The sequence below is a fragment of the Morone saxatilis genome, unplaced genomic scaffold (genome assembly GCF_004916995.1).
Source record: "Morone saxatilis isolate NCDOM2014 unplaced genomic scaffold, NCSU_SB_2.0 Contig19, whole genome shotgun sequence".
In the NCBI taxonomy this organism is placed as follows: domain Eukaryota; kingdom Metazoa; phylum Chordata; class Actinopteri; family Moronidae; genus Morone; species Morone saxatilis.
The window spans coordinates 1,286,306-1,301,415 of record NW_023339751.1 but is presented as its reverse complement, the minus strand read 5'-3'; the positions used below and the strand labels follow the sequence as shown (position 1 = coordinate 1,301,415).

Genomic DNA, 15,110 nt, shown 5'->3' with positions numbered 1-15,110 from the left:
GTGTGTGTGTGTGTGCGTCTGAGGGTGAAAGGCACATAGGGAACAGCTATTATCAGCAACAGATACTATACTGTACTTTGAAGAGTGACCTGCATAGTACACATGTGTGGTCTGAGATAGCGTGCAAACAGTCTGATGTACAAACACACATGTACATATTAACACACACACACACACACACACCCACACACAGGCATGCACTAAAACCAGCTGGGCTGTCTCAACCAACAGGTAGGGTGACAGCGCAGATGCACAGGTGTCAGGAGTTTTGATGCACGTGAATATCCACCTGTTTAGCCCTCCCACCCCTCCTGGGCTAGGCCAGCTCACACACACACACACACACACACACACACACAAAGTCAAAAAATACATATCGTACAGGGCCAAAGGCTAGGGTGAGGTTGCGGGAGAGCGGCTGAGTTCATCGGGTTCAAGCAGCAGCACGAGACACTGAGGCCTCATTAGAGAGAAGCATGTTAAGAAACGCCCTGTGCAAGTCATCACTGACACACATACACTTGGAGGGGAGAAATATGTCGTCTAAACGACACGTCTGTACATTGTGACTTGTGAAAAAACGTCCATTTGAAGTGATTTATAAGGACAACATTTTCATAAGAAACAGGAGGGGGAAAAAAGTATTTATAGAAGGTGATGTCAACAGCTGTGCAGGTAAAAGATACCAATGGGCTCTATAGGGTGGGAGGGTAATTACACACACTCATACACACACACTTGAGTTAATTTGACACACACAGTGGAGATAAGCGACAAGTGCCGTTATACTTTCATTTTTTTTATTAATTGTTTTTCGATAAAGGGACAAAATGGGTGTGTGAACAGGATTATGCAGACATCTGCCAGAAAACACAGACAGTGGTTTTCCCAATACAACTGAACAGAGACCCCAAACAAGTACAACAGAAATTAAAGAGCTAGGTTTGTCCAATGACCATCGGCCACCATTACAAAAGAAAAAAAAAAATTATATTATAACCAAAAATAAAAAATAAAATAAAAAGAAACCAAAAATAAGGATCCATTCCATGTCTCTGTTTTGAACAGAGCATATAGGTAATAATAAATAGTAACTCCCATAGTAAAAGATAAAGTTCAAGTTCAAGTTACAACAAACAGCTCTCAGAATAGGAATAGAAAAGGCTGATAACAAAATATTCCGCATTGCCATTTACAAAAAAGTCTCAACTCAAGCAGGCTTCTCCACGTCCCCCGGGTCATTTTTAAATATGCTTTGCATATGAAAGTATACCCAATCTAAATATAAAGCACCATTTAGTATTTGGCAATGAAAAAAAACTGCAAAACATTTAATTTCTTTTTAAATGTATTTATTTTGACGCTTTTTTTCGTAATCAATGTACTGCATATGAGGTTTTTTTTTCTTTTTTTTTTCCTCTCTTCTTGATGTTGGAATGTAGTCAGGTGGGAGGGGTGAGAGAGACAGAAGCACACAACAGAACAGGCCGACGTCAGCTTGCATTACTGCATACAAGAATGGCAGCAGGGGGGAAGGAGGTCCGAACCAAAAACCAAAGAAGATATGTACAACCACCTCTGTGGACAGGAAACAGAGCGGCGGCCATCTGATGGCCCGCGACGCCTCCCAATGCCACATACTTTAGCTGCTTTTTTATGGGGTTTTTCCTTTTATTTCTTTAAACATACAAATAATTCGCACTATATTATCCTGCCAAATTAAAAAAATATACCGTGGCAGCTTGGGATTTTTTTTCCACTACCAAAAAAAGGTATGGTAAATACCTTTAGAGAGAACAAGCAACAGTTAAAAATACGAGCCTCAATATAAATACTATAGTGCCTACTCTAAGTGAACATTGAATTCAAATACAATTCTAGAAATACAGAAAAAGTAGACCATAAATGTGTTTAAGCATAGGAATCGACATGAGTGTGCATTTTCCTATATTTTAAGTTCTTTATTATATATTCATATATAATCTTAATCCTTTCCCCAATGCAAATTGTATTTCAACCTGAAGAGCTGTGAAGAGCCAAGGCAAAATAAAATACAAAACCATCACAGAATTTTTTTTGTTGGTTTTTTCGTCTTTTTTCTTTTTATCATTTCATATATACTGTGATCGGAGTCTTGAACACCACCAAGACGCTGAGGAAAAGAGAAACGACAACAAAACTTAAATACAGTTTCCCCTTAAAGATAGTGGAGTGTTATTTGCAAAAACGTTTATTTTCATATCTATAATTAAAGGAAGATTTATACAAAAACCGATTCTCGCAGTGTGAGCAACAAGATTTGAGTGTCTGTTGTTTAGGCAGCAAGGTCTATAGATTATTCAGGTGTAGATGACAACACAGTTACAATACAGCTCCTTTAGAAAAATGTGAATGTCTGGTGCTGCTGTGGCCAATGGGAGCCGCATCAATTTTGCAGGAGCACCGGTTACGTAATGTAACTCACATCAAGCCTTTAAATTTACAGACCTTGCCGACAGGGTGAATTATCAGCCCAGGCTAAGCACTGGGGTTTCTAGGGGGTAACAAATTGACAAATGGTCAAAGGTGAAACGGCAAGGGTACAAAGGTCAAGGTTCACGAGGCTGGAGTTGCTGGCAACAGATTATGTGTCTCATCTTTTACTGCTTTTAACAATGGGACCCTCGTCATCTGACAGCATTTCAACAACGTTTTCCCCTTCAGCGTAAATTTGTAAACTGGGAAAATTGAAACAGTGCACTTCATGTCCTATAAATGACAATCTAGCTTTTAGACTTAACACACGTACCAACATTGTATCAGTGTGGGAAAATGCGAGAGAGATGTCGGTACTTACTCTTAGTGACAAGTGTTATACTATGAACAGCTTGAATGAAACTCAACGAGGAAAAAAACTCTCCCTTTGGGTTAAAAAGCAACAGCAAACATAAAAAAAATGTGCCCTGCATTAGCCTATGCATACTGATTCGAAATATCGCATTTCAACTCTTTTCAAGAGCCCTGGAGTAGATTTTTTGCAATTCTTTCTTTTTTCTTTTCTGCAATTCATAGTTAATGACCCTGTTTTGATATTAGAAATGTAAAGTGAAAGAGATTGCCTCTTATCCCCGTAATATGTACGTAGCTTCCAGTTCTGTGTAGCTTTCTGTCTGTCTAGCTTGTAGTTATTTCAATGCTCTCAAATAAAGTTAGCCTCACTTGAAGCTCATATATTACTTTATGCATTGTTCCACACACTGACATATCGAAGCAGCGTTGTAGGTTTGTGCTAACGCAGATGCATGACACTTCTCAGCCATGCGCTGTATCCCTCAAGTTCAGGATTGTACATTACAGATTACCTTTATTTCAAAAGTACCTCCTTACCAGAAACAAAACTACAAATAATTCAGATATACACAATACTGCTTGTACCATGCTTGCCATGAAATCCACATATTAAAGATAGCCTATTGAACATGTAATAGGTAGCTAAATGATGATTAACAAGAACTCTCTGATCTTTCATCATGAGTTGTCACAGTCCGTTTGAGCAGTCAGGTGCTTGATGCAAGGACCTTCCCTGGGTGGCTTAAACCTTCTAGCTTTATCTAATGTGACCCCAAACTTATACCAGATAAGATTATGGCCAATGCAGTCTTGAGATATCAAAGGCACTCTTTCTTATTCTACCAAATGATAGTACAAATTTAATTCTTAGCACACCCTTGTCTTTTTGAAAGAAATTTGTAGGCTGTCGTTACTTTCATTTTAGTCATCAAGCCAATGCATGATTTGTTTTTAACCCTGTGCGAACATGGCGTCTTTTAGAAAGATCAGGATAAGTGCATTTCCAGGGTTGTAAGAAGAGGGTCAAATCAAAGACTGTTCACTTTCCATGTTACAAAACAAAACTGTACATGATATGTGTTACAGACTGTATGCAGCATGGATGTATTTTTCTTGTCTTTTCTCTTTTTGAAGAATAAAAAGAAAAAACAGAACAAGAGAAAAACAGCAACACATTTACTCAACAACTAACCAACCAGGGACAAGTTCTTTTCTTTTTTTGATTAGCAAAAACATACTATGCATGCTGACTAATTCTTAAAAATGGAAAAGGAAAACTCAAAAAAGAAAATAGTACACAACATGTAAATTATTGCACAAGAGAAAGGCTCGAAGTTTTGCGTCAATGCAAGAGTATTGCCCCGATACAGATCATGCATTCAATGGGTAATGGAAACGGGGTGTGCTGGTGCAGAGCACATGGTCTTAAGCTTCCACCAGACTGGTGAAAGTGGAGTGTTAGGGTTGGGGGCAAATCTACAAGGGGCTGGGAATAAACAGGGGACTAATGGCGGACATAGCTGCGGGGTCCCATAGTTCGGCCTTCTACTCTGACTTTATTTCGGTACTCAAAGGACGGTCACTGTGCCATTTTTTCATGTGTTTCTCCAAGGTGCTGTAGACACTGAAGGGCATCTGACAAATTTCACACTTGTACACGTCTTTGCCCACCTGACCGTGGGTCTTCATGTGGCGAGTAAGTTTGGAGCTCTGGGCACAAGCATAGTTGCACAGCTCACACTTGTATGGTCTCTCCCCTGTGTGGCTGCGCCGGTGCACTGTCAGGTTACTGCAGTTCTTGAACACCTTGCCACAATACTCACAAGTATCACTCCTGCGGCCGTCCTTGGAGCTGGGCCTCCCAGGACCCCCGAGGTGTGGTGTGCTGCCCCCACTGCCTGTGCCACTGCGGCCTGACATCCCACCGTCCAGTTCCCCCGGAGGGGTCGAGAAACGCAGACTGCCATTCTCTGAAGAATGCTCGGACGAAGAGGCGAAGGGCGATTGTCTGGAATCCCCAAAGTTCAGAAAAGGGTCCTTGAGTTGTCGGGAGGCGGCATAGCCAGCCAGCCACTGGGAGTAGACGTTCTCTGTGTTAGGGATTGTGGGAGTGGGCAGGTCAAACTCCTTTTCCAGCTTGATGCGTTTTGTGAAAGGACTGAGTGGACTGGGGCTACCCAGAAGCAGTTTCTTAGAGAGGCCAACAGAGGCAGATTCATTAGGAGACGCTCCCCGGCCATTGACTGTCGAGACAGAGCCCTCCTCCCCGCGATCTGTTTCCAGCACTGAGTCCCCATCACACATCTCGCGATTGTGGTGATGGTCTCGGTTGAGGTGGTGGTGCAGGTGATTCTCCTGGGCCATCGCATTCCGTTTGTGTGCGCTGAGGGCTTCACTGAAGTGCTGCATGCTAGCAGCCAGACCCATCCCCTGCATCACCTCAGGCAGTGAGCGAGGGATGGACCCCTCATCAGCGACTGCCCCCAGTCGGCTTCCTATACCACCGTTGTTTTCATGCTGACGTGCTGCTTCAAGGTTCAAACCAAAGTGATAGCTGTTGTTGTTTCTTCTGGCTGCCCTCTCTCCATTCTGCTCTTCTTCCTCCTCTCCCTCCTCTTCCTCCTCCTCCTCCTCTTCTTCCTCCTCCTCTTCCTCTTCTTCTTCCTCCTCTTCCTCCTCCTCCTCTTCCCCATTCTCACGTAGCATGCGGTTATTCTCACTTTTCAGCTTGGCCACCACTGACTTAAGGGCATTGCTTGCACTGCCCATGTGCTCGCTGGTGCCAGGCTCCGGAGAGGAGGCTGTTGAGAGCCCATCTTCTGACTTGCCCGTGTTTGGAGAGGAGGATTTGTGCATGTGTGTCTTCATGTGGCGTTTCAGTTTGCTGGCCTGTGTACAAGCATGGTCACACAGGTGACATTTGTACGGCTTCTCTCCTGTGTGGCTGCGCCGGTGCACTATTAGATTACTCTGAAACTTAAAGGCCTTCCCACAAAACTCACAACATTTTGATTTCAAAGGGGTGGTGGAGGAGGGTGTTGCCCCTGCTGTGGGAAGAGGGGTTGTAGGAGTGGTCTGAGACCCCACAGGTGACTGCATGGAGCCTGGAAGAGGGGGTGGGGTTGCAAGATATGGAGGTTTGCTGCCCCCTGCCCCTCCTGCACTTCCGTTTCCTCCTCCTGTCTGGAATGGCTGGAGCAAGCGCTGCATGGGGCTTGGCCGGCTGGGGGATAGCGGGGGAGTGGACCCTGAGGTGTTGCCCGCCAGCTCCCGTAGCCGCCGTGAGAAGTCCATTGTCGGAGGAGGGTCTAGAGGCAGAGGAGGATTGAGGCGCAGCACCCTGTCAAAGGCACTCGGGTGGTGGGCTGCCAGCGCCAGCTCCTCTGGGCTCAGGTGGTGGGGTTCCAGGTGGTTCCTTGGAGGGGGGCTGAAGAGGGGTGGCGTGGGAGGGAAACGCTGATGATGGCCCCCACCGACAGCACCAACGGCACCGATTCCTCCCCCTACTCCGACGCTGTCCCTTCCACCTGAGCCTGAGCCGGGGATGCGGAGGAGGTTGAAGGGGCTTGCATCAGGAGGCAGATGGAGGCCGTGAAGAGGAGGCTGAGAAGGACAGTCTGCGCCCCCACCCAGGGAGGAAGGCCCTCCCATACGTGGGGTGAGAGGGCTGCCATGTTCACTTTCCAGGTAGATACGGAAGCCATGGGTGTTCTGAGCATGCTGCAGCAAGAACCAGGCGCTGCCATATGACTGCTTACATGTAGTGCAGGTATAGGTGGTCGGCTCCTCCTTACCTGTTATGACAGAGAAGAAAAAAACGGGTTAGGAGGAATTTTAACCACAAAATCTTTAACATACTTTATGTTAAGCATTACTGTATAAATCAGCCAATATTAGAGTCTGTAAGGATTTTGAAATGCTGTTCATTTGGAAACATTCACACAATGAAATCCATGAAGGACAACTCTTTTCAACGGAACCAATCTTTTATTTGAACCTTAGGCCTAACTGTTACAGCTTTTAAAAGTGGTCGGCACATGGTGTTGAGGGCTTTGCAAATACAACAGTAGCTCTTATTGAGGTCATGCCCCACATGAGTAGCATGTGAGAAGTAGTTTGTGTGTGTGTGTATGCATTTGTTCTTCTCCCAGACTGCTCTGGGACATAATTTCTCCCTTTAGACTGACTGTGAGTCCTCCATTGTCAGCAGCAGAACAAAGAAACAGGGCTATCCCGGCGGACTACCACTTCCTACTGATCTACCAAAACAGAGGCCCGCTGACAAACACACATACACACATGCAGGAGAGGCAACAGAGGAAAATCCTTTAGACCTTTAAATTACTGCTTCCTCATTTCTGTAGCAACAGCATAAATACATAAAAAATATATATGATCTCTGACAAACAAGTAATGTTAAGATGGAAGGTTAAAACTGATGATTTTTGTTTTTGGCAACGAAAGAAAAATAATCTTCATACTCCTACCAACACCAATCACGCCACAGACAAATGTAGATACGCTCTCCAGTCACGCAGATAGAACAGAACACCCCAGCCGCCTAAGGAAAGTAAAACAGTAGGAGTGTAAAAACATTTAGGCTCCAACCGAAGAGGAAAAACAACTCCTTCAGTCTGCCTCAAAGCTTCTTCCCTCAGTGAAGCATGCAGAGTCACTTTGAGATGGCGACGAGAGAAACATTTAAAACAATAATTGCCTTTGAATGGCCTCAGCGATGATGACCTGTGGTGGGACCCGCAGTGCATGTGTAATCTCATTAGGGAAACGAACGGACGGACATCAGCTCGTTTACAAGATTAAATGACAGACGAACCCCCATTGCTGCCATTCAGAGTCTTCCACTATTAAGCACAGAGAATTGTGCAGAGATACACACTCAGGCACAAATAGATAAATGGATATACATGCAATCGAACAAGAAGTTTAGACATTTATGTCACGTTCCGGGCATTTAGCTGACACTCTTAACTATCACCATCAACAATGCAAATGAACTAAGGTCGCTTTACAATATTTTTACCGTACATGGGCAAAGAGCTACAAAAACAACTGAAATAAGAGCTGAGAAAAACATTTAAGGCCACAATGCTGCCACAGAATTTTAATACACAGTTGTTGTAAAGCATTTACATTATACATGGACATATACTTGCATAAATAGTAAACGCTGTAGCAGGTATATCAGAAGAGGCGATGGCCCTAATACCCCAGAAAATAATGTATTCATCTATTAATGACCTAAAATTGCCTCAAAAATATCTAAATGAATCAAAAAGATTTTAAATAGTTTACAAGCTGATATGTGAAGATGCAAAGTTGTCTTTTAGTTGTGGATAGAAATAAAGTTATTTATGGGATAACAACCACAACAATTATATCAACACCCAAAAATGTAAAAAGTTGCCACACACAATAAATTGACATATGCTGTAATATTATTGCAAAATCAGAATAAATAAACAGGTTGCATTCGAGGGGTCGTAACCCTGCTGCTAATTATCTCAGATGATTTTTTGGTAAAAAGCTATTTTGTTGTAACGTGCCTGGACAATAAATTGCAAAACATCCCATTAACATGTAAACAGGTAAAGTGGGTTGTAAAAATACACACAAATCGAAATGTATCACCTGCTAATTACTGGCAGAATGAATATGACAAATTAGCAGTGATACTAAAAGGATGTCATGGTTTACATGGATGCTTTTATACGTCCACACATTGCAATTTACCTCTAATAGCCAGAAAGAGAGAGTCAAAGAGGTTGTGCTGAAAAAAAAAACGGATTCAACGCATATCTGCAAAGGGAACATTTGTGTATGTGCTTGTAAGAGTGTGTGCGCTTTTTAAAGAGATGTAATTTTCCTCACACTATGGGACATACTTCACAGCATACATAAACACAAACACTAATTTGAATTGATGATACTGAATTGTGTCTGTCTGTTTCTTAGTGTGTAGGGGAACATTCTTCTCCTCTTTCTTTTTCTTCGACCGTCCCTCCCTTTCTCCCTGTCTCTCTTTCTGTACACACACACTTATCCCACATGACCAACAGTTTGGAAAGGCAGCTAAATTATGGATCATTAAAATCGGCACAAATTACCACTAATTGTGGCCACCTGCATAGGATCTAACCTGTGAATATCATTTGCATTATCAGGACCAGGGAGGCTTCATTCATTTATTCATCTTTTTTTTCCTCTGGTTGAACCACTCTAATCCTGGACACTGACTGTGCTGACTGCACTTTTCCCCCTTCTGTTGAATCAGGAGATGGGTTATCCTTTCGGTGCACATTACCTTTCACATGGGAACCATCATTCATATGGCATGGGGGCAGTACTTTCCTTCACTGACTAGATACATGGCATGGGATCTGCCTTTTTTTGTGCTTTAAATAAAGCAGTCACATTTCCAAACAGGGATTTTGAACATGAAAAATGTCCCTCACACTATCTGATATCTGCTTAATATCACAGCATCATTTTCCTTCGGAAATTGTCATTTTCATACTGTATTTCCAAGTGTTTTTAAGTGTGGCACAGGACATCATTTGAGCATCTACTCAAAGTCAAAATGATGGTCTGAAAATTGAGGCAGTCACTCCATTCACAATATAACAGTTTGAAGGGAAGTTGGAATTGCAAGCACCCTAAAAGATTCCTCTCATGTCATCGTATTGGGGGAAATAGTTACTGACTGACTGTTTTATCAAAAAATATATATATTGGAGCGTCTCTCTTTTGAAAGGAGCACATGGTTTAATACAATGGTTCCAAAACTGGGGTCGCAAAGTAAATCTGAGGAGATCATCATCAGGTCACCATCATTACCTAGTAGACATGTGCAATCCAGTCCTAAAATGTACCTGAGGTGATTCAGTAATTTATACGTGCATTAAAAATGATTTGTATATGCAATGAGGCTGCATACATGAGGCCCAGGTTTTTGTGCTACAATCCTGATTCAACTGCGTCTGCCTCACCCATGAAAATACTGTCAACTGATGAAAATTAGGCCTGTGAGCTTGTGTAACAAAAGTGTTGACAGCACAATGATAATACAGAGTAAAAGCAGAATTTGTGCTTTCAGACAAAGATGTGGGCAAAATATTGAGCAAAACAAGTGCAAGGCACAATAGTGTAACTCTTAAGCTAACACGCTCCTCTTTGACTTGTAGCTCAGACTTGTCTGCACGCTGATTGAAACTGTAAGGTTAATGGATTTTAGAGTAGGCGACCGCTCCACTCTGTCTCTCTGTAATATACTCCCATCAGCCACTTCATTAGGCAAACTCTCCACCACTGGGAGGTAGAAAAATGAAGAGAGAAAGCGGAATGGAGAATGGGAGATGAAGATAGATAGAGTCAGAGAAAGGGAAAGAAAGTGATGAGATAGAAGAAGTAATGCCTCTGGTTTAGGTTTAGATAGAGTATAGTGACAAATACCTGCTGCAACTTTTAGGTCTGGACACGGCAAGAATGTTAAAAAAGGAAGAGAAGGAGAAGGAGGGAGGGAAGATGGGGGTAGATAATAGCATCGGTTCTTTACCTGGGGTAAATGTCAAAGCCATACAGCCACTAGTGAGACTCCAGAGAACACACACGCACGTTTCAGAAATGTCCTAACACTCAATACCAGCCATGCTACAGTGACAAGCACAGGCATTAAGCCCTATTAAGCCAAGGGCATTGCCTGGACACTTATGTGGTGCTAGATGGGAGAGGGAGGCACTGAGGCAGCTTGGCTCATGTTTCACGACTCCTTTGTGTATGTGTGTGTGTGTGAGGGAGAGAGAGAGTGTGTGTGCAGCAACTTCCCCTGGCTCTATCCATGACTCTCAAAAGGAAGTGTAGCACTCTGATCCAATGGCTGTCAAAGGAGCTGAAATAAAGCCAGTGCACCAAACTGAGGAGACACACTGTACATCCAGAAAAAAAGGGGGGTTTGTTCAGACCAAAATGCGCTGGAAGCTTCGAGGACATTTAAATGCATCAAATATCAACAGCCAAATGCACATTAACCATTGCCTTAACCAACAACTTTTTATTTTATCTTAATGATTTCTTGCTGTAATGAACAATTTCCCCTTTAAAATATTCTTGAATAATGTCTCGTGTCAACTTTCTTTGCAGTCATAGTGAAAATTCCAGTTGAGAGTTCATGTCACAATGAAAAATACTGTGAAAATGCCAGTGCCTTAATGCATCAAACCCCATCCTGCAGGTCATAATAGCGCAACTGTGTCAAATCCTGCAGCTCAAGAGTCACTTTTTTGCTTAAAAGTTTCAATGATAAAGATCCTATCTTCTTCGCATGAAGAGTTCTTCTGTGGTGGAAGCTGACAGAAGTACCAGAGGCAAATTTATATGTTCTGGATCCAAGTTGCTGCAAGGACACATTACAGTCCGCAACAGTCTGCAACTGTCTGCATGACTGTCAATGTTCATGAACATCCACTCGTGCATGTTTGGAACGTACACAGAGATACCGAATGTGGGATGTACAGAGTTGTATGTTATCATGGTTGTGGTGCTATATGGAACAATTAAGAGTGCACATTTAAGATGGCAGCACATAAGAGCAGCAACATAGAAATTCATTATAGAAATTCTCTTTAATGAATCCACTTTGTCTTTTCTTTAGCCAGTCATTCTGTCCTGTAAATGAGCTGGATGGCCACCATTACATCCCTCTCTGACCAGCTGGGAAACAAAAATGGATGCCAGGTCTTGGCTACCAGCTCGGACAGACCTACCACTATATTTTACTGGCCTTATATGAATCTTATCCATTCTCAATTTGTTCTTCATTTACTGTGTATGTGTTTCCCTATCTCCTCTCTTCCATCCTTCTTTCTTTGTACTATATAGGATTGTCTCCTTTATAGCCCTCCCTCCCCACCTCCTCCATCCTCTCCCTCTCTCTTTCCACCCATCGTTGGCTCTCCGGTTGTGTCCTTGGCTCAGTCCACCTCTGGGTGAGATGATAGTAATTGAGGTAATGGAACATCGCTGAAACAGGATTAGGTACGCATACTGGGAGTGAGGGACAATGTCCCTTAATACAATTTGGGATTTCTAGCCGAGCCTCAGGCTTTCAGGATCTGCTGCTTATATTTACATCTGGGCATTGCTGCTCACCCCTGATCACCTCCTGCTTTACCTTAAAGGGGTACCTGGACATTTCACTGGAATTATAGTCTTCTATTAAACTGCACAGGTGTTATAATGTCTGAAGGCATATTGTTTTTGTGTGTTTATTGTCACATAACTTAAAATAAAAAAATCATATTACAAAGAAAATTGAACATTTAAGAATCTTTAGTGCAAACAAACATAATCTTGCACAACTTTGGTTCACATTCACTGTGCACTAACTTGACCTCTGACCCCAGTGTAAGTGAGAAAAGCAGGAACATTTCCAGTTCCTAACATGCTTTAGTCAAAAACAACAAAAAATAAAATGACATCCCATTTCTAATCTTATCTTAACAGTTAAATGGCAAATACAATGTATTTTCTTTACTTGCCTGGTCAAAATCAGGATGAAATCCCATAGTCCTTTAAAATAATGTAGATTGCCAGGAGTTCACAGAATGTCATATGGGGAATAATCTCATGATCACACTCGACAGTAATTATGATGGGAAAATGTGTGAAACAATATGAATATAATCATTGTGTGATAATGAGTCCGTTCAAGTCTGTTTCACCCTCCTCCCTCCTTTATGATCCATATGTATTTTCAGTGCGCCATATGACTGCTTGCTGATCAACACTCAGATACTCATATCTCATGACCTCCACCATACATGCATACTGTAACTGATACACTGCCCTACTTACCATACCAGTGAAAATGATTTCCAAATGCTTTCTGCGGGACATGGACATTATCGACTCGACTGTCATACCAGCCTTCCGTCATCATCGCCCACTAAAGTGCAACAGTTGTGGCTTTCTGCTTCTATCCCGACAGTCAGTTACACTGCCCAAAAGCACTAACCATATCATTGTTGTCATGTGAAAATCTTGTTACCCTAATTATGGCTCTTTTCATGTTTTAATTTCAGAACTGCATGTTCTTGTTTGAGCTGGGGGAATTCAATGACCCTTGGGCATATATATAAACCATTTCAAAACCCTGTTGGTTAAACTCAAAAATGCATGGTGGTCAAGTTCAAAAACAAGGCTGTTATGAAATCCGGGGTACCAACAAAACTAAGAACATTGTTGCATACTTGAGTGGCATCCTATTAAACTGTCACAAAATTCCTGTAATTGCTATTTTGGCATCTTAAACTGTCATACCAATGTACCGGGCTAAATTCTACAACAACTTCCAGTGTGGTCCAGAAGGAAGGGATCTGCGCTATCCTCCTCTCCCCCCAATTATATCCCCCCTTCTATACTCAAGCTTTCTTGCTAACTGGACAGCAAACAATTGGAATGCAAACAGTGGCAGCTGGTGTCCTGTCCGCTTACTGAAGGGAGCGATGCAGTCAAATAACAACATGACTGCAATTGCTCAAAAAGGAGGTGCCCTGCTTGGAAGGAAATCAGCCTCTATTACTGGCTACAAGTCGCCGGCTAGATCAAAGCAACTTTCTCAAACACCAGTTACAAAAAGAGTATGCCAATGCTGATGCAGAGAATGGTTGTGTAATCATAAAAAGGGGGTGGACAGAAACGACCTTACAATATACTGTATGAATAAGCAGAAGGGATCAGTATGCCTGTCACACTGCATTCGGCCTTCCTTCGAGAAGGAACGAGTCTACTTCTCTGACAAATGAAGAGCCTTTATTTCTGCATCCCATGTTCTGTGGTGTTTGTATCAAGGCCTTTGACTTCATCTAGGTGTTCATGAAACCATCCTTGGTGATGTTATTAGATGACATTTTGAGGGAACATGACTTTTAACGACAAAGTCTCTGGGAGCTGCTTTTTTACAATCCTCCAAATGCAACACGCTAAATGCTTTCAAGGAGAGACCGTCCCAAAGCGTGTGCCAATATCCATAGTTGTACAAATCATTGCTTCAAGGCTACAAAGATACTCAAAAGATGCAGAGTTCTTGGAGAGAGTCTGGGAAGGCAGCAAGTCTATGACAGCAGGATTTTCACCCTGCCTTCAAGTGTGGCCATTCGGAACAGGTACAATCACTTTTGCCAGTAGATACTCTGAAACAAAATTTAGTCAAATCTAGTTCATTTAAAGCATACTGAACCCTTAAGGTACAAAACAATTAGAAGACTACTGTATTCGCCTTGAAAGAATCACTGAGTACATGTATGTCTTATTATTATTATCTTGTCTTATTTTGATCGTATTCAGGTCTACATGGAACAAAGAGGAAACCTGCGTTTTCATGTCCCTGTGTGCATTATTGCACATCATCCACATTTGCGAATATCTATTATATAACTCCTACACACACAAGCAACTCTTTGCCACTGTTTCTTGCATGCTCGTATCCTGGTTATGATCTGGTTTTTGGAATATCCTGTTTAACTGGATTCTTGGACATCTACCTCTGTCAGATTTGACTTCTTTATCAGTCATCTTGATGAAAGATAATGAAAGACGTAATGATCATAGTGAAATATTGCCAATTTATAATCTGAATTACCAGGTTACCCTTTCACTTTAGCTTGTTGATCATCATTACATGGTTTGTTATCTATCAGAGCAGCCCAGAGAGCACTGTGGCATTCATCAAAAGTGATAGGATGACTTATCTAAGTTTATACAACAGGATATTCAGAAATCTTGATCATAACCAGGATACTAGCACGCATGTAAAGAAATTGATTAGAAACTGGAAAGCCCAGAGAGTGTGCCATTCTTTGCAATACATTAAAGCTCTCCAAAGTAAAGAAACTCCTGAAAACACCCTTTTCATCTTTAAAGGGAAGCAGTTTAATTGACTTTGAAGTTGTCAGGTTTATAGATATTGAATATCAAGGTGAAAACCAACAAAAAAAAGTTACATATTGCTCCAAAAAACTTTTCCAAATAGAAACCTCCAAGCTTGATAATAATGATCTGGTATTTTTATGGAAGAAAGAACTATGAACGCATTTGAATTACCAAAAACAACAATGGATTATTGAGCCTGTCTGATTACATGCTGTGTGTGCATGGATGTGCACGAGAATGTGTGTATCTGTGTGGTCCTGCTGAACAGCCATACACTCTAGGCTGATGAGCAAAAATATCAATACTGTCTGTCCCTATGTGTGTGTGTGTGTGTG

The 15,110-nt window shown here is 42.1% G+C and overlaps 1 protein-coding gene across 1 annotated transcript in view; it reads right to left on the bottom strand.

The window, feature by feature from the left end:
- Window positions 1–815: 815 nt before the first annotated feature.
- The window catches only part of bcl11aa (BAF chromatin remodeling complex subunit BCL11A a), a gene marked incomplete in the record, with an annotated part of 43,125 nt that continues 28,830 nt past the window's right edge, over window positions 816–15,110 (bottom strand). Inside the window, 1 exon segment of the mRNA XM_035664181.1 lies at window positions 816–6,626. Within this exon segment, the coding sequence (XP_035520074.1) occupies window positions 4,375–6,626 (2,252 nt within the window).